This window comes from Tinamus guttatus, unplaced genomic scaffold, assembly GCF_059628265.1.
Source record: "Tinamus guttatus ecotype Peru unplaced genomic scaffold, ASM5962826v1 Tinamus_guttatus_pri_ptg000004l, whole genome shotgun sequence".
NCBI lineage: Eukaryota > Metazoa > Chordata > Aves > Tinamiformes > Tinamidae > Tinamus > Tinamus guttatus.
Genome location: NW_028288538.1, coordinates 9,895,227 through 9,914,753, shown reverse-complemented (window position 1 = coordinate 9,914,753; position 19,527 = coordinate 9,895,227). Strand labels below are relative to the sequence as shown.

The 19,527-nt window shown below is 35.3% G+C and overlaps 1 protein-coding gene across 1 annotated transcript in view; it reads left to right on the top strand.

Annotated features, from left to right (window-relative positions):
- The window catches only part of TRPM7 (transient receptor potential cation channel subfamily M member 7), a 51,884-nt gene that overhangs the window by 24,853 nt on the left and 7,504 nt on the right, over positions 1-19,527 (top strand). Inside the window, exons 8-28 of the mRNA XM_088539965.1 lie at positions 824-998; positions 2,118-2,241; positions 3,172-3,244; positions 3,541-3,641; positions 4,523-4,657; positions 5,756-5,809; positions 6,396-6,536; positions 6,940-7,074; positions 7,643-7,923; positions 8,396-8,624; positions 9,819-9,974; positions 10,129-10,272; positions 11,058-11,186; positions 11,970-12,254; positions 13,095-13,269; positions 13,808-13,940; positions 14,228-14,412; positions 15,122-15,254; positions 15,577-16,292; positions 18,383-18,459; positions 19,318-19,377. Coding sequence (XP_088396091.1) covers positions 824-998; positions 2,118-2,241; positions 3,172-3,244; positions 3,541-3,641; positions 4,523-4,657; positions 5,756-5,809; positions 6,396-6,536; positions 6,940-7,074; positions 7,643-7,923; positions 8,396-8,624; positions 9,819-9,974; positions 10,129-10,272; positions 11,058-11,186; positions 11,970-12,254; positions 13,095-13,269; positions 13,808-13,940; positions 14,228-14,412; positions 15,122-15,254; positions 15,577-16,292; positions 18,383-18,459; positions 19,318-19,377 — 3,641 coding nt within the window. The remainder of the gene's footprint in view (positions 1-823; positions 999-2,117; positions 2,242-3,171; positions 3,245-3,540; positions 3,642-4,522; positions 4,658-5,755; positions 5,810-6,395; positions 6,537-6,939; positions 7,075-7,642; positions 7,924-8,395; positions 8,625-9,818; positions 9,975-10,128; positions 10,273-11,057; positions 11,187-11,969; positions 12,255-13,094; positions 13,270-13,807; positions 13,941-14,227; positions 14,413-15,121; positions 15,255-15,576; positions 16,293-18,382; positions 18,460-19,317; positions 19,378-19,527) is intronic.

Sequence of the window (19,527 nt, the reverse complement as noted above, 5' to 3'; positions counted from 1 at the left end):
CCTGTTAGCAGGGTTTCCATGTTACCTGTGTTTGGATCATGTACATTTTCTGTTTTTTGGAAATCACTGGTGGGCAAAAAATCACTATTCTGCAGTAGCTTGGGAGTGTTCCTGGAAAGAATCTCTTTTGTTCTGTGTGTTCTATTCTATTTATCTGGCTGCTTTGCAATGCAATTTTTCCCTAGAACGGTTTTGAAACTGCATTAACAATAGTAAAAATGTTTCCTGAACAGCATTTAACTTTCATCCAGTACAATGGGCATGCTTAGTCTGTTTAAAAAATAAGTGAATAAATAAAAGTGAATCCTAGCAGTGCATATGCCCCTGCTACCTTGCTTCCTTGAATTGTTTTTAGCTGGCAAAGGTGTATGCAATTATTGCAAACATCCACAAATAGATCACTACTTCATCATCAGTTCTGCAAGAAATCCCAGTTGCATTTATCCAGTGGAGGATTCTTGACTTCACATTCATCTTGCACCTGTGTTTGACTTGTTCACAACAAGTTCTGAGTGTTTTTTTTTCTCTCACTATATGATCTAGCTAAATAAATATAAATAGCTTCAAGTAAGTTGAAGTGCCAGATGGTTTGAAATACATTATATTTTTCATTTTAGATATGTGAAATGTCTACCATCATTATTGCGTTTACGAAGACAAAATAATGACAATAATATTTAACGCCCCTCCTGTAACTTTGCCACTAAAAATTTCTTTTGCAAGACCTGATTAAATGCTTAATGCTTTTTGCTTCTGTTTTCATTTATACTGACAAAGGTTTTAAAAAATGTTTTGAAGTAGGGGTTTGTTTTCAACTTCGTAGGAATTGGCCAAGGTGTTCCTGTGGTAGCGCTGGTATTTGAAGGTGGACCCAATGTCATACTGACAGTTTTAGACTTCCTTCAAGAAAGTCCTCCCGTGCCGGTGGTAGTTTGTGAAGGGACTGGTAGAGCTGCAGACATACTGGCCTATGTTCACAAGCAAACGGAGGAGGGAGGGTAAGTCATAGTACTTGTAGTGAAGCTATGAGTTATACAGCGATCTCTTTTGAGAGTATTCCTTTGATGAAGATGTGCGAGAACTTTAGCCATGGAAACATAAAAGCTAAAAGTAGAATTTAGTCGTGCATGTGGTCATGTTTGCTAGGTTGGATACGAAGAATTGCTAAAGACTGGGATTTCTTTCTAGTTCTGGTTTCCTCCCACATGCCATCTACAGAACTTGGTGCAACTGGCAGGTTGCTTTAGCAATACTTGTAAAAGGAGAGGAAGAGCAAATACACTTATAAGCTAAATAAGGGGAAACGTTGCACATGTTAATTCACTACTCTGAGCTGTGTTATGCTGTTTTAACTAGAGCACCCAACTATCAATTTAAATGCTCTCAGTCTGCTTTGTCTCCAGATGTAAACTAAGCAGCAGTAACCTGCTAACTGACGAACGTGACTGTTTTTTAGTATCTGAAATACAGTGTTTTGCTCAACAGAACTCAGAACTGGCCAGATCTTCCAGAGATATGAGAATAACATATCCTGAATACATTACTGGATTATTTGAAAATATCACTCGATTGAATGGAAATACTACTTCTATGTATTTAGGTGTTGCATGGTAGCAGCTTGCAGGAAAAGGAACAGTATTTATATTGTTTCTTCTGCATACTGTTAAAATTTAAATTTATATCAACTTCTGTGCAGAGAACAGTGTGGTTTCCTGCTGGTCCGCAGTCCTTAGTAGCTTCTTGTTAGTTGTCAGATGTGCTTATTTTCTTAAATATGTTGGATACTAGCTGCATGGACTGCCTCAGATCCAGGAGGAGAAGATAAATAGGGTGTTAGACAGCTTTCTGCATTGAGAGTGAGATCAGATGAGGGTCTTGCTTAGAGGAGTGAATACTTACCTGAGAATATGTCAGAACTGAGTTTGAGGGAGGTTGAATTACTTCTAGGCAGCAGTAGCTGCAAGTCTTTAGATTAAGCAACCTATACTTCTTTATAATAGTTAGCCAAGCTTTGTCCCTGAAACAATTACAATTATATGTTCAGACTAATTAAATATGTGACCATTCTAGCTGTTCATTTGTAACAATTAGTGTTTCTCTGTTCGTTATAATCTCAGGAATGTTCCTGAAGGTGCAGAGTCTGAAATAATTTCAACCATCAAAAAGACATTTAACTTTGGTCAAAGTGAAGCGGTTCATCTGTTTCAGACATTGTTGGAATGCATGAAAAAAAAAGAGCTTGTAAGTAGATATCACTGTAGAAAATCTCTCTATAAGGTACATGCATCTGTGTATCTAAAATGTAATTCAATGTTTTCTTTGATTAAGATCTTAAATCTTTTCTGGCCATAATGTATTTCTTCAAACACAGAAGATAGCCAAATCCAGGGTTTTTCTTGTATGCTTTATCTCTTTTTGCCAAGAAAGACTTAATTCTTGTGATTGCTCCTGGTAAATGGAGTTTCCTCCTTGTTTCTAATCCTATTTGTTTTCAACTGATAAAATTCTGTTTTGTGTATAGTTGTTGTATATTCTGTTTTGTGCATAGTAATGTGTGTATTTTGTGTGTGGATTACTTTCTTGATTTTGTTTTATTTTTCAAAGCTCCTATTTAGGTGTTTTGCTTTGTCTTTTAGTTATTAGTATACAAATGAAGGACTGCTACTGTTGAATGCTTGAAGTTAAAGCACTTAATAGAGTCTAAACTATTTATATATAACTTATATAGCCTTAATTCAGTTACTGGTGTCCCTCATGGAAACCTTATATGGAGGCCTTATTATGCTGTTCCAACTTTTTAAATGGACATCTTCGGCTAAACATGTTTGCTAGCAGGTTAATCTTTTAAACTAGAATGAAGTGGGAAGGTAAATAGAACACTATGTGGTAACTGATAGGCAGATGGTGATAGCCAGTAGGAAATTCTCATCATAGTGAGAGAAAAGACTCAGAGGAGTGTAAAGGACTTTTGCATTGCTTTCCCTTTTCCACTTAGGAAAAGTTTTTTAAAGAATACACTGAAGGTAAAAGTTATTTAGAGGGTAGGTTTAATATGCATTGAAGATTTTTCAATGTTATTTCTGTTCCTAATATAAAAGACTGGGGCTAGTAAGCTTTGTCCAATAGAATAGCAAGAATGTGTTTGAAAATCATATATTTTGTTTTGAACAGATTACTGTTTTTCATATTGGGTCAGATGAGCATCAAGATATTGACGTTGCGATACTTACAGCATTGCTAAAAGGTGAGACTTAAGGAGAATTTAGAATCTTCAGATACTGCAGTTCAGTGATTTTATTTATTTATTTTTGATACTGGAATATTTATTTATAATCTGTAGGAAACTTTTATTTTTAAGCAAATATTTATCTACTATTTTCTCATTTCACAGTGTCATCGTCGTCTACATGTCATAACTACTAAAATACCTACTACAAAGTTATATTGTATTGCTTAATTTGTCCACTTTGAGAAGTAAGAATGTTTAAGGTTTTATGTCTTAATTCATTTAACTTTTTTCATTGTGTTTTGTTTCTTAAGGCACGAACGCCTCTGCATTTGACCAGCTTGTCCTTACACTAGCGTGGGATAGAGTTGACATAGCCAAAAATCATGTTTTTGTTTATGGGCAACAGTGGCTGGTATGTATGAGTGTAGATTAAGCAGAATGCCATTTTCTGTGAAGAATAAGTCTTTTGACTTGAAATAGTCTATAGAGCACATTTGTTTTAGGACAGTAATTTCTGAATAGTTGATAGAATTGTAATAGTTTTATTATTGTGTACTTTAAAATAGTCCAAGAATTAGAAAAATGTGCTGAGTAACCCAAAAAAAAGGGGAGAAAAGACACTACAAAAGGTGAAAGTTGAATTCATGCTGTTCAATTTTTTTTTTTGTTTTTATTTTTTAGTTATGCAATCATGACGTTCTTAAAAAGAAGCCAATAAAATACATATATTAACTTTGGCTGGCAGTACTGCTGTGCCTTTTGGGGAGAAGTACATGTTTTGTGGCTTGTAAATGAGTTTGAAAAAGTGATCTTGCCTTTTTCCCTATTAATGTAAGGATAAAATACAGTCTTGTGGGACTGTGCAGTCAAAAGTGCATACTGGAAGGCTTGCTGATAGCAGTGATAATTTTGAGCGTTTGCCTTTGAAGCCAGTTGCAGTTTAAATGTTTTAGATCTTCCTACCTTTCATCTGGCATCAAAGTATGAGAACAGCTGAACTATGTTAGACTAAATGTCACTTTAGCCCACTACACTGTATTTGAGCGTGTCCATAAGAAATCTCTATGGAAGTGTAAGACCAGAGAGCAAACAGCGATAGGTCCTCAGAATGTTCCCTCCTCATGGTGTTGTATGAAGCTCAGGGGATTTCCTGAACCCAAGGAGGCATCTTTGCAGACATAAAAGCATCTGCCCTCTATAAAGGAATGAGATCAATTTGTAACCTAAGTATACTTCTCTCAAAACATTTTCACTGGTTCTGTCCTGCCTCTACCCTGTACTTCTTTGTTGTAGGTTGGCTCTCTGGAACAGGCTATGTTAGATGCCCTTGTGATGGATAGAGTTGCATTTGTAAAACTTCTGATTGAAAATGGTGTAAGCATGCACAAGTTCCTTACAATTCCCAGACTGGAAGAACTTTATAATACAGTAAGTGCATGACCGCTTTTTAGACAGATTGCTTTTTCTTTGAGTGTTGTATGGCGGGTCACGTGCGCTAGCCTGGTGCCATGTGCTGCTGCTCAGGACAGTCCCTCACAGGACATTAGGGTTGAGAAGTGCAAGCTGTCTGGCTGCTCTCGAGTGCCCCAGCTGCCTTCAGCCTCCCCACAAATGGCACCATGGCCAGTTTGTCAGCAGGATTTTCATTTGAGTCTGACATATGGGTATTACTACAATAAGTAATTGTAGAAATAGCTCTTTTTGTGAACCTACATGGTTATAAACATAGTATTGAAAAATTGTTTTCATGAATGCTGATTTAAACGTTTAAAAATTAAGGTAATTTTTGTATAGCACTAAGTACTTACACACAAAACTTTTGACAAAAATGAGTAGTGAGTAGTATACAAATAAGTTTTAGAGTTGCATTAATTCTCTCATCTGGTTATGACAAGAAAAACCTTGAAATTAATTTTTAATAGATTTGTATACTGCACGAACAGAATTTTAATTAATGTTTTATGGAATTGCTTTTTATCAAGATCTGTATTGGTGCCAGGGTAACCATATGTCTAAAAGTAAAACAGTTCCTACCTTCAGGGACAATCAGAAAAAAAGGAAGAAAAATCATCTTAGGAAGAAGTGGGGATGTTCAGATTACAAACTAAAGAAGTAAAGGAGCTTTTATAGTGGATTCTTCAATTCCCTAAACCTGAGTATCTGCCTGTTTGTGCTCCCATGACTTAAAATGACTATTTACTAAAGCTTGTTTTTATAATTTTATAACAAACAGTATGCGTATTGGTGCTGTTTGCATTCTTTTTTTTTTTTCCTTTGTTGACTAAGTATAGGTGTGTTAATTAGGTTCCAAATTAAAAATATCATGAAAGTTACAGAATGATACAATAAGGAAATGCTATATACTTAAATATTACAGTTGGAAATATTTGTCTTTAATGATTACTACTTGTTTTTAAAGATTAGGACAACATGTGGTAAGACTGGGAGACTTCTATTGTGATCTTATGTTGTCCTTGCACTTCTAATTTCTTGTTCCAACTTTCTTTTTTTCTGTCTTTTATAAAGAAACAAGGCCCAACTAATCCAACGCTCTTTCACCTTGTTCGGGATGTCAAGCAGGTATGTTGTAAACTAGCAATATTAACTTCAATGTTGACTTTTGGGAGTTTTGGTGGTGGTTATGGTGTGTTTGTGTTTTGTTTTTTTTTCCTTGATGATTTCTCTTGTTTGTCAATTTAATCTGGAATTTATTGATTAGGTTTGCTTGAAGCAATAAGCTACCTCTCTGCTGTCATTCCGTGCGCTAACCCTGTTGAGACAGTTGTCTTTTTTTTTTTTTTCCTTCTTGCTTCTGATTTGTTTTGCTCTCTGAGGGATTGGAAGCCAATGTGCGCAGGTGGAGTTGTTTTGGCTGTTAAAACAAACAGACAAAACCCACAGCAGCAAAACTTGTTGTTTTCATTGCTTGTATGCTTCTTGCTTGCATGATCTGCCAGGGAAGATCATCCAGAACAAGTACAAACTTGTCTACTTTGAAACTACTAAATATTGAGCTGTGTAGATCGGTTTTTATCATGAAATGATTGATTTTTTTTTTCTTTTTGATTTAGAGTTATGATGTAACATGTAGAAATATTCTGATCTTAATTCTGAGATTAAATTAAGGTTATAATTTGCGAAACTAAAAGTACTTTTTTATTTCTAGGGAAATCTTCCTCCAGGCTATAAAATCAACCTGATTGATGTGGGGCTGGTTATTGAATATTTGATGGGAGGAACCTATAGATGCACCTATACAAGAAAACGCTTTAGAGCTATATACAATAGTCTCAGCGGGAACAATCGGGTATGTAGCAGTTGGATAACAAGACAGACTGCTTCATATATTTATGATGAAAATATATATTTATATGTAAAGCATTTCCTTGCTCTAGCATCCAAATTCCTTTTCTGTTCCCCGTTTTCCTACTTGCAGGGGGAGAATGAGTGCTAAACATACTGCCTCTTCAAGACTATCCCAGCTTCTTGACAATTATGCTCGTTGCTTTAGTTATTTTTTTGAATTGCTTTAAATTTGATACTTAAACATTGAATGTAAGCTCTGTTAATGCTATGTATAAATTTATCACTGTTTCATGACAAAGTGTTTAGTTGCTCAGCTGAGCACTTGGCTGTAAACAATTGATTTGTATAATATCTTTTAGGTAGATGTTTAGGAAAAAAAAATCTTACTGTCATTCTTGTTTCAGCGATCTGGGCGAAATCCTTCAAATAATACTCCTCAGATGTGTAAAAGCCATGAGCCTTTTGGTAACAGGGCAGATAAGAAAGAAAAAATGCGACATAATCACTTCATCAAAACAGCACAGCCGTACAAACCAAAGGTACAGATGCGAGGGGGCACGCGGCGGTGTTCTTTCCTTTCAAATCCTAAAGAGGAGAGAACCTGGGTGACATCTGAGTGCCACTGAAATGAATAGCAACTATTTTAGTGTAAAGCTGGAATTTCAGTCTTGCCTTCATGCTTGTTCATAACCTCTCCAGCGTGATTACAGGGTTGTGTAAAGAATGACTTTATTATAGTCTCCCCTCCCAGATAAACTCTTCTATGTGAAGGAGCAAAAGCTTTTTCTTGGCAGGGCTGCTGCATATATGGTTGTGCAGACGGGCATGATTTGGCTCTGTTACTATAAGTCATTTGTTTTAGGTTATATTAGTTACTGCTTTTCTGTTAATCTATCAATCAAACCAGCTCAGTCTCTCAGTTCCTAGAATAAATTAGATTCAATTGAATTTTTGAAGGAGATAGAACTGCTTCTTAAATATGTTCAGAAATTCAGCTCTGTTTTTCTGAATGCATATTACTTGAGCTGTTGTATCATTGTGTTTTATTACAGTTTCTGATGAACAATTCGGAGATTTAAAATTTACCTTTCTGATTGTATTTTAAAGATTGACACTGGTGCAGAAGAGGGAAAAAAGAAAAGAACCAAAGATGAAATAGTAGACATAGATGATCCCGAAACGAGACGTTTTGCATATCCTCTCAACGAGCTCTTACTTTGGGCAGTGCTAATGAAGAGGCAGAAGATGGCCCTCTTCTTCTGGCAGCATGGGGAAGAATCCATGGCTAAAGCCTTAGTTGCTTGCAAAGTGTACCGTTCAATGGCGTATGAAGCAAAACAAAGTGACCTTGTTGATGATACTTCAGAAGAATTGAAACAGTATTCCAAGTAAATTGCACTTTGTTGTTGTTCAAGATCTGTTCTTGAATTTGCTATAAAGAGTAGTAGGTTACACATGAACACAACCCTAATATTCTTTCAGCATGCTTGAAAATTGAAGTGGTGGTGGTGGGGATGTGTTTTTTTGTTGTGTATTAGGTATTTCCCACTTTATTTATCAAATGGCACATTCAATGCCAATATAACTTTACTTCTGATGACTTTTTGCTTCATAGTGTTTTAACAATTTTATGTAGTCTGTGTATGTTCTTAGTGGAAGTCACAAATGCACATGTTCTTTAGAATTACAATAAGGTGCATCTGCCAGAAAGCAGGGGAGGTATCTCTCAGGTTGTATTGCTAAAGATTTGATTGTACAGGAACATAAAGCTTGAGCTCAAGATCATCAGTGCACATACTAAGTTTTGTTTTCTTTGATGCTTTTATTTTTATTTTTATTTTTTTCCCCTTTCCATTCTAGCGAGTTTGGTCAGCTGGCAGTTGAACTGTTAGAGCAGTCCTTCCGACAAGATGAGACCATGGCGATGAAATTACTCACCTATGAGCTTAAAAATTGGAGTAACTCGACTTGTCTGAAGCTAGCAGTGTCCTCAAGGCTTCGTCCATTTGTGGCACATACTTGTACACAAATGTTATTATCAGATATGTGGATGGGAAGACTGAATATGAGGAAGAATTCCTGGTACAAGGTAAGCATCATCACAGTTCATTATTGGTATAAGAAGAGTGAACAGAATATACTTCCATTATGCTTAAATGGAAGGAAAACATGTGTGTTTAATGCTATTGGAACAATTTTTTACCACCTCTACTTAAGTTAGTAATTCTGTGAAATAGTTCTTCTATAACATAATCAAAGCTGGAAATATTTATTGTTAACTGTTCTTTTGATAATCTATTGTCTTTTCAAATAAGGTACAGAAATATAGAAGGCAGAAAACAGGCAAGTAGCCTTTACTCAGAGGCTTAAATAGATCATGTGAATACTAATCCACTACTAAAAATATAGTGGTAAAAAATTAACAGTAAAAATAAAAACAAAACTGTAAGAATAGTTTCATGCATTTTGGCTTTTCAGGCTGTGCTTGTGACTAGATGTAGAAAATCTTTTATATACTTTATTTTGAAGGCAGAAACTGAGCAAAGGGAGGATACAGAGTGAAACAAGTTAGGCAAATCGGCCGTAGGTTTTCTAATGGTGCACTGTATGGCACAGATCAAGTGAACCAAAATGAGAGTTGCATATTTCCTTGAGATAGCGTACCAAAAACTTATTGCTGTTGGACATACAGTGAAATACAACTTTGCTACAAAATACCAACAAGCATCGCTCAACTTGTGATGTACTAAAATCCTCTTCGATAACCGATTCGCCATTTTCTTGCTTGCCCTTTAACAGGCTAATGATAAAAAAGCTTGTTTGTTTGTTTTCCTCTCTCCCCATCCTTAGCTTTCATTTTTTTTTTTTTTTTACCATGAGCTGAAAAGTAACACTCATGTATACTTTTAAGTCTGTCTTGGCAGTACACAGTTCCAGAGTTTCTGGGCATTAAACTGAGGAGCAGAGTGTAAATGGGTCATCTCTGGATCTTCAGGCTTGGAGCACATTCTCTCTAGTGGCCTTTGGTTCTGGCATTTATTGATTATTCCCCTTTCCTATTTCCTCAGGTCAAGGAACACTCTATGTATGTCATCTTTGCCTCTTAAGTATGTATATAAGTAACAGCAACTAATTATTTTTCTACTTTTTTTGGTCTCACTAACAAAGAGAAATTTTGCTTGTACTGTTACAAGGGATATTCTGTATACTGATGTATTCTGGTATTTTGATATAGCCGTGAACTATTTTAAGGGTGTTTGCACTTAGTCTTCGTTTTTTCCAGGTGATACTGAGCATTTTATTGCCTCCTGCTATACTGCTGTTGGAATATAAAACCAAGGCTGAAATGTCACATATCCCTCAGTCCCAGGATGCACATCAAATGGCAATGGATGACAGTGAAAACAACTTCCAAAACGCTGTAGATGAAATACCTATGGTAATGCAGGGGAAAAGGGTGCAGAAATAACAACTCTTCTAATTTAAAATAAATAGTAATTACATTTTAAAAATAAGAGCTAAAATCCCCAAACAAATCTCCAGAATCATATATTTCTGTATCTGAAGTTAACAACCCTTTCATCACCTTTTAGGAGGTGTTTAAAGAAGTAAGGATCTTGGACAATGCTTCAGAAAAGCATGATATGGAGACACCAGCAAAGCCAAAAAAGCTTCCAATTACCCAGAAATTTTATGCATTTTATCATGCCCCAATTGTGAAGTTTTGGTTTAATACGGTGAGTTTTGCTCTGTGTATTCATAGAATCATAGAATCGTTAAGGTTGGAAGGGACCTCTAGAGATCGTCTAGTCCAAACCCGCTGCACACGCAGGGTCACCTAGAGCACGTGGCACAGGACTGCGTCCAAGCGGGTTTTGAAGATCTCCAGGGAAGAAGACTGCACAACCTCTCTGGGCAGCCTGTTCCAGGGCTCTGTCACCCTCACTGTGAAGAGTTTCTTCCTTAAGTTCCTGTGGAATTTTTGGTGTTTCAGTTTGTGGCCATTGCCTCTAGTTCTATCAGTGGCCACCACTGAAAGGAGGTATTCTGTGTAATGTGTTTCTGTTTGGAAATCTAATACAAATTTGGGTTTTTTCTTGATGTGTAATTCTATCGAGTTGTGGTGGTGTTGTTGTTGTTGTTCCCCCTTGGTAAGGTGATTAAGAAGGAGTATTTAGCATGAACATTTATTTGGGGTCTAACAACTAGTTTCATCAGTGTTTAGCAGGGAATCTAGGTTAAAAAGTGTTCTTGCAAGAAGTGTTCATGGACAACTTTGTTTGAAGCATCGTAGTATTAAACTCTCTAATTTTTATTACAGAAAAAATAATTTACTGCTGCTACTTTTCCTCTCAGTAAGAGCAAAATGTATCTCATTCTGAATAATAACTTTTCCACTAAGGTAAATGTAGTACTGTAACTGAATATGAAGCTTTTATTTTATCCTACATCAAAAGAATCTGAATATCTTTATAAAGAACACTTATGTAATTTTATGAATAATTTTCCTTTCTGTTTTTAGTTGGCATACTTAGGATTTCTCATGCTTTACACATTTGTGGTGCTTGTGAAAATGGAAGAATTGCCATCTGTTCAAGAGTGGTTTGTCATTGCCTACATTTTCACATCAGCAATTGAGAAAGTTCGGGAGGTATGTCTGCATAACTGGCGACTCCGTGATTCATCATTAATTACAACAATATGCGTTAATCTGCCCTAAAAACAAAAACCTAGGGAACCTTGAACATCAGAGTACATGATGTAATAGCTCTATCTTAAATTCTGATGTAAACTGCTAGTTTTGATACAAAAGCTTTCTTGGACTTGCTTTTGCGCCTTTCTGTTTAAAAGGTGGCTATATTTAGGCTTACTTGGGGTTTTGTGTATGCTTTCTCCTCTTCCTACTCCCTTCCCTCTTGCGTCCTTCAAATATAACTCAGATTCTGCCACTACGACCAAGACAAAATAAAACCAAAAAGCTTTACCCAGGCAAGATAGCTATTATGGCTACAACTTGCTGATAAATTAAAGACTTAAAAAAAAAAAATCCTAAAAGAATCTTTTAAACTGGAAGCACTAATCCATTAACCTGGTACTTCAAGGTCCAACTGGAACACAAAAACTAGAGCTTACTTTTGTAACAATAGCTGTCTCAGGGCAGAGCGGGGAAAAATAGCGAACAGAATAAAAGCAATATCTTTATACACTGTTCAAGCAGATAGGAACATAATACAGCCTTCGAGTTCTGAACCTGATTCGGTTAAATACAGCTTTTTGGATCTCTCAGTTTTTACATGTAAACAGTAATACATTTGAGTAGATATTTTAGGTTTGCAAGTATAAAAAAATTATACTAATTTGCATGTTTTTCTGCATGCAGTAAGTGTGAGGAGACCTGACTTTTTTTTTTTTTTCTTCTTCTTTCTTTCTTTAGATTTTTATGTCAGAGGCTGGGAAGATTAATCAGAAGATTAAAGTGTGGTTTAGCGATTACTTCAATATTAGTGACACAGTTGCTATTGTCACTTTCTTCATTGGGTTTGCATTAAGATTTGGAGCAAAGGGGAACTTTGGTGAAAATACCTACAAAGAAAATTATGTTTTTGTTGCTGGAAGAATAACATACTGTCTCAATATAATTTTTTGGTATGTGCGATTACTGGATTTTCTAGCTGTAAATCAACAGGCTGGCCCTTATGTTATGATGATTGGTAAAATGGTAAGTATTAGTTCTGGGTTTTCTTGCCTATGAAGTTTCTAGCACAAAACTTTAACTTATATTTTTGTATTAAAACACCTTTGTATTTTGGCCTGTGGAAGACCCAAAATGGGTTGTGCCTTCCTGTTCATGTCTTCTTTCATATTTACTTGCTACTTCTAAGCCAAGGAGTGTTGCCCTCTGGCTCATTGTTCTTCTGATATCAAAAAAAAAGTTTGAATTGTTTTTATTTATTTCTCATGTCATTATATGTGAGTTGCTGTAAATTATTTTAGGTAGCCTTTCATAATTTTTTAAAGTTGGGAGCTGAAAGTACCCATGCATAGCGGCACTGTGTTGTTATGGATTTTTTTTTTTTTTTTTTTTTTGCCTCCTATGAAATAGTTCTTACAAAGTTGAACCCCCTTCCTTAGAGGATCCAGTTACATGATTTTCCACTTTGATTTATTGCTGGGGCATAGGTATTGTTTCTTAGTCCATAATCAGCCCTTGGAAAACTGCACATGTATTTTGTACAGCTATTCAAAAAATTAGGAAGGATATTTCTCTTGCTTTATCAGCTTCTATTCTTCCATATAATAGGTATTTAAACATTATGAAGAAAATCTTATCAGTTGCCTTTTGGCCAAGAAAAGTAAATGTGCTGTGAGCAAGGAGGCAAGGAAACAAATCTTCTGAGTGTTTAGCTAACAAATTTTCAATTGAAATATGAAGTGCTTTAAACTTTTTTCATTATGGAATATACAGAATCCATTAAGCTTATACTGTAACTGTGAGAAGTTGCAATTACGACTTTGTGGGATTAACTGTGTGTTTTGTTTTTTGTTTGTTTGTTAATAGGTGGCCAACATGTTTTACATTGTGGTGATTATGGCACTTGTACTGCTTAGTTTTGGTGTTCCTAGAAAGGCAATACTGTATCCTAATGAAGCACCGTCTTGGACTCTTGCTAGAGACATTGTGTTTTATCCATACTGGATGATTTTTGGTGAAGTGTATGCATATGAAATTGATGGTAAGACACTGCAGTTCTTAAATGTATTATAAAAGACGTTTTTTGACAAAATCTTCTGAAGCTCCTATTTTATGAGGTGAAATACCTTGTAGTTTTGACATATTGAGTCAGGTCATTGAATTACTGTCTCTGTGTTCACATGCATAAGTTCTTGGCCTGACATCTATTATTCTCACTTTTTCATTTTCCTGTGTAAATCTTTGATGGCTTAAACTCAAACAGAATTTCTTGTGAAGTTACTCTTAGCAATATTCTTTTCTATACAGCTATCATGACAAAATTTTGGCTAGGTGTTTGGGGAGAAAGGGAGAAATTATCTGATTCCCACTGTAGTGCTATTCCTCTGTGTCATTAATCAAACCTTATCTAGCATATTGCTACTATATGGCGATTTAGTGAATTGCAGAACAGTGTGTCATGGTCCTAAATGGTCTTTTTGTCTATATTTTCACAAAGGCAATTGTCTTCTGTTGTAACTGTGAGTGCTAAAAGCTGTACCTATTTTCTATGTGTGTTCGTTTGTTTTTTCCCAAAATAGTATGTGCAAAAAATTCTGATGAAAAAGTTACTCATCTCTGTGGGCCAGGAACATGGTTGACCCCATTTCTTCAAGCCGTCTACCTCTTTGTACAGTACATTATTATGGTTAATCTCCTTATTGCATTTTTCAAGTAAGTATTTGAATAATTGATAATTGTTATTTTTTTGTTAATCCTTTTTCAGATTTATATTTGTCTTTTAATAGATTTAACAGACTGGAAATTTCTGTAAAAAGGTACTGAGCTTAGTTGAAACAAGTTCATAACTGCTAGCTTTAGAGCCAAGTTTTTCTAGAATGTATTTAGTTTCCATTAAAATCATTTTTCTTTCTTACACTTCAGTAATTAAATTGATTTTTTTGAAGACAATTAAGTAAAATACTTGCTGTGTTAAAATGCTTCTTTTTGTTTCTTTTCAGCAATGTTTATTTACAAGTAAAGGCTATTTCAAACATAGTGTGGAAGTATCAACGTTATCATTTCATTATGGCCTACCATGAGAAACCCGTTCTTCCTCCACCACTTATTATTCTTAGCCACATGGCTTCCCTGTTTTGTTGTATATGTAAAAGAAGAAAGAAAGACAAGACTTCAGATGGGCCAAGTATGAACAGTTCTTATCCAAAAAGTTGTTTTATTATTTTTATGCAAATAAAGCAGACTGCCAGAAAAGTGTTAACTTCCATGTTCATAAGCATATTGCTTTCAACAAAAGGGAGGAGTAGTTTCTAGTATTCAGTATTTTTAATTTTGCATAACACTAATTCTCTTCAAAGTTCTGAGATGTTCTTACAAGGGGCATGGCTCCTAGAAAATCTTTTTAGGCTAACTTTCATCAAAAATAAATAATAGAAAGACTTAACAGACTTAACTTGGTCTTTTGATAATACTAATGAGGGAAGCCCATTTCCCTCCCCACCCCCAAAAACACAGTTCGTCTTTATTTAAAACCTTTTGTGAAACTCTCTCTCTCTCTTTTTTTTTTTTTTTTTTCCCCCAAAAAAGATTCAAATTATAAAATCCAGCAAAGGAAGCTAGCCTATTTCACAATCATAAAAATGAAAAAAAAAAAGTATTGGAGGTGCATAAGAATATGCACATTGTGCACAGATCATCTCAGAGTTAGTATTTTTATTTTGATTGAATCCTTTGATGTTGAGATTCTTCTGTGGCGAGGAGAGAGAGAGAGACTTATAAGGCATCGAGTGTTTTTTCTTTTGTCATCTTTTGTAAAGTTATGGCTGCGAATTTTCATCACCTCGACTACTTTACTATATATGCATCTCTTGACCTGTTGTTTTTTCTCTCTTTAGAACTCTTCCTGACAGAAGAAGATCAAAAGAAACTTCATGATTTTGAAGAGTTGTGTGTTGAGATGTATTTCAATGAAAAAGATGATAAATTCCATTCTGGAAGTGAAGAGAGGATTCGAGTCACTTTTGAACGGTATAGTATTTATAAATAAAACTTGTGAACAGAGAAACTTATAGCTTGGGGAGGAAGATATGGTGTAATTTAGTTGTTTGTTATGGTTTATAAGGTAATACATCTGAAGGAGCTGTAGGCCCTTAGTTGATGGGTGTTAGTTTTGTGGTTCAAAAGTGTTTACAAACACTGTTAGAAATCAGTCCAATGCTCTTATATCACCTTTCTAGTTTCAGAGATTTCCCCCTCCCCACTTAGATGTGCAGGAAGGTTGCAAGTTCCTTTGCCTATTGAGAATTTTTCACAGATGCTTTTTTTTTCTTCTTTTTTTTCTTCTTCTTAGAGTGGAACAAATGTGCATTCAGATAAAGGAAGTTGGTGATCGTGTCAACTATATAAAGCGGTCACTGCAGTCTTTAGATTCACAGATTGGCCATCTACAGGATCTGTCTGCTCTAACTGTGGACACTCTGAAAACACTGACTGCACAGAAAGCTTCAGAAGCTAGCAAGGTTCATAATGAAATTACACGGGAATTGAGCATTTCAAAACATCTGGCACAAAACCTCATTGATGATGGCTCTCTAAGATCTTCTGTATGGAAAAAACATAGCATCGGAAATGTTTTTGGTACTCTTCCTCAAGGAGGCCTTGAAAGAAATAATGCTTTACTCTGTAACATTTCTATACGTGATGACAAAGAAGGCCAACATAAGACAATTGGTCAGGAATTAGCTCAAGTTCCCCGAAGAGAAGAAATAAACTTTCAAGAGGCAGGTTCCTCAGGCAGTGCCTTATTTCCAAATGTTGTTTCTCCTCCAGAACTTCGTCAACGAATACAGGCTGCAGAGATCTCAAAATCCAGTAGCAGGAGTAAAAAATTAGGCAATTCATCCAACAGCATGCCACATGTAACATCCCCAACAGCTAAATTTTTTGTTAGCACGCCATCTCGGCCCAGTTGTAAAAGTCAGTTGGATTCTTCAATAAAGCATGAAGAGACTGTTTGCTCTAAGGCTACAGAAGGAGATAATAATGTAGAATTTGGTGCATTTGTGGGTAAGTATAATAAAGTAGATTCTAAATGTCCTGAAGTCATTATTAGCTGCTCTTATCCTCTTGCTTCTGGCTCTGCTTGCCTTGCTTTCACCCAACCTTGTGTTGAAAATGGAGGATACGTTAATTGCGGTTTTATTCATGACGAGAGTGACACTAATGATAACTACAGCTGCAGAGTTGACAAATGTGATCAGCAGACCTCTGTCAACTTATCGAAGAACAATACTCAAATGAAGTTGCCTTTGCCAACTTGTGACGTGACATCAACAGTCAAGTGTAACACAAGTGGTGACTCACATGGAAAACTGAATATTAGAGACAAACTTTCCCAAAGTCAACATGTCCTTGCAATGGAACTACAAAATCAAGATTTATGTTCTAGCATCCTTATGGGACTACTTCAAAAACTGTGGACCAAATCTAAACCACAAGGTTTGACTTACCAAGAATTGTATGGTAATCTGGGTGTATTCCGGTTGAAGGTGACTTTATTCTACTGTTATGCTCTGCTTTTTTTTGCTTTTAACATCTCTAATTTCCTTATGTTGCTTGGATTTTTTTTAACTTAAAAATTGTTATTTCTTGTCAATTCTGTCACATAGACAATATTTTTCAGGAAAAAAAATAGCTATTGAGTACAGCAGTTTTGTGCAATTAGCATCTCTTCTACCTCATGTAGGCATGGTAGACAAACTTTGGAGAACTTATTACAAAGATCCTACCTTCTCATTGCACAAACTAAAAATATTGTCTATTTCTTGACGAAAATTACAGAAGTCTTTTTAGGCTGATGGAATCCTGGACAAATATCTTTGTGGTATCTGTGTCAAGCTGAGGGATCCTCCTGTACTATGTTTCTAAACACAGTTGTAATTGGGATCTTCCACTGTTGCCTATGCTAATGTATCTTTTGGCAGTCCTTTTGGAAGCTTCCAAAGTCCCTTTCTTAAATACAGCATCGTGCCTCTGCTTGAGTTTTGCTTAACAGTAAAAAGATGTATATTTTTGGTTAGAGTACCTACACATTTGAATGGTAAAACAGTGGCAGATTCATTGCAAAACACAGGTGTGGGTTTACTAACTGATTACTTCAACATAGGTAATGCTTTAGGTTAGGCTTAGCTTATAAAACAAGATGGCGATCTAGAATTGCCAAGTTGCCTGTAGAAGTGTTATAATATCCCTATTGTTTTCAGTGTATTTCAAAAGTTTGTTGAAGATGTGAGCTTTTAACTCTTTAGACAAGGGCTTGTTCTACTATAAGACTTGGAGTGCGAAGGAGATAACTCGATGCACTAGCATTTTTAGATTTGTGTATTTGTAGGAAGAGTATTTGTACACTCACCGGCTACTTGTTTATAACTTCCTCATGATTTAAGAAACAAAACACTTATTATTCATAAAGCAAGACTAAAAAATAACTGCTTTGGTGATTGTATAACTCTATCTAGATCTTTGAATGTACTTCACCACTAATAACTTCATATACTAACTATACTTATTTTATCAAAGCCAATTTTTTTATCATATGATCCTGTGATATGTAGCATTTAAAACATACTCTTCATTCTTACTGCCCAGATTTTGTGAAACTTTTGGTAGGGCACAGCTTTACCTGCTGACTTCAAATGGGTCTTCATTTATTGTAAAACCACATGCTTGATCAAGCTCAAGAATATTTTTGGCAGCTCAGGTAATGGAGGGTATGTTGTAAAAGCTACTACAGAAAACTGTCTGCTTTTCTTTCATTTATCATGCTTGCAAAAAATATGGCAATTTGGTCTATCCAGTTGCTTCATGTAAGACCTAAACACGTGAATTTTTTAGAATGTTAGATTTGCAGTTTGAATGTGGTGCTCTGCACCTTAATGTGGGAAAAGCAATAGTTTTCTCTAAATATATTGTCCCAAAATTTGATATAATTTTTATGAATTTGGAAAAATTTCTCTAGTGAAATCAGGCACGCACAACTTAAATGGAAACTTTGATTTGTAATCCTTTGTGATGATGATACAAACTATTTGGCATGGTCAGACTATTGCACACTGCCTGGGATTTTGAATACTCTTTTTTAATTCACTGTGTCAAAGGTCACAGGGACAGCATGGAATTACAGCGGTTTAAAGAGGCAGCAAACAGAATTAAGGAAAGGAGTGCTGATATTGAGGTAAGCTTGGAAGATTTTCTGTGAAACTTTGGTTAATGGGGATAGTGGCTTTTTTTAAATTGTTAACTTCATAATATGTTTTGAAAAAATGTAAGAGCAAATATAATTACAGAACTTACGCATGCATTCTTGCCAGTATATGTTTATGTATCTATTCAGTTTTATGATGAAAGTGTAGTGGAAAGCCATGCAATCTTAACTGCCCATCAGTACTGTTGCTTCGTAATATGATACTAATGAAACGTTAAGAAAGATCTGATTGTGTGAAAGCTGAGATGATGAATATAACTATCAATTAAAATTAAGATAAAACTATATTTAAATTAGAATGTTTTAGTGTTGTCACATGAAACACTTGACTCATAAGCTTCAGGATGGGTGTAGCAAAATTTCAGTGAATTAGTGATTAGTGATAGAGCAAGATGATAGTGTATGTGACTTAAGGAAGTGACCATGCAAAAATTTCATTATGTTTCCAAGGCGGGAAAAAGACTTTTCTAGGAGACTTCTATGTGATGTATAATTTCAGTATCCTTAAAGAATAATTAAAATAACTGTAGTAAGGTTATTAATCATATGAAACTTGTTCTCTAGATGCTATCGTATATTTTTAAAAAGCGCCGTTTTTCTTGCTTTGGTTGCTAAGATAAATGTATTAGTAAATACAAATTCCCATTTGCAGTTGCCTGTTATTTGAGGTAGACTCTGACATGAGAATTTAGTCAGACTGTTTGCAGTGCCAAAGTTCTGTTGAGGTGCTTCTTCTGGACCATCTAATATGTATAATGTGACCACAAAGTTTATTTTTGTCTATTTCTGATAATAATTTTACAAATTGCCATATTTGTTTTTTAAAAGGAGCAACAGGAAGACTTCAAAAAAGCCATTTTGGAGGGCATAGAGACAACTCGACTTCAGGTAAGTGAAGACTCTTTGTGTTAATTAGAGCCATGGTTGCTCCTCAATGCTGAATTTGTTCATTATAGTTAAAATAGGAAACTCTACTTTCTTGTATCTTTATCCAAAAAGTATTCATAAAGCCTTAAAGTAATGTTTTGTTTTATTTTG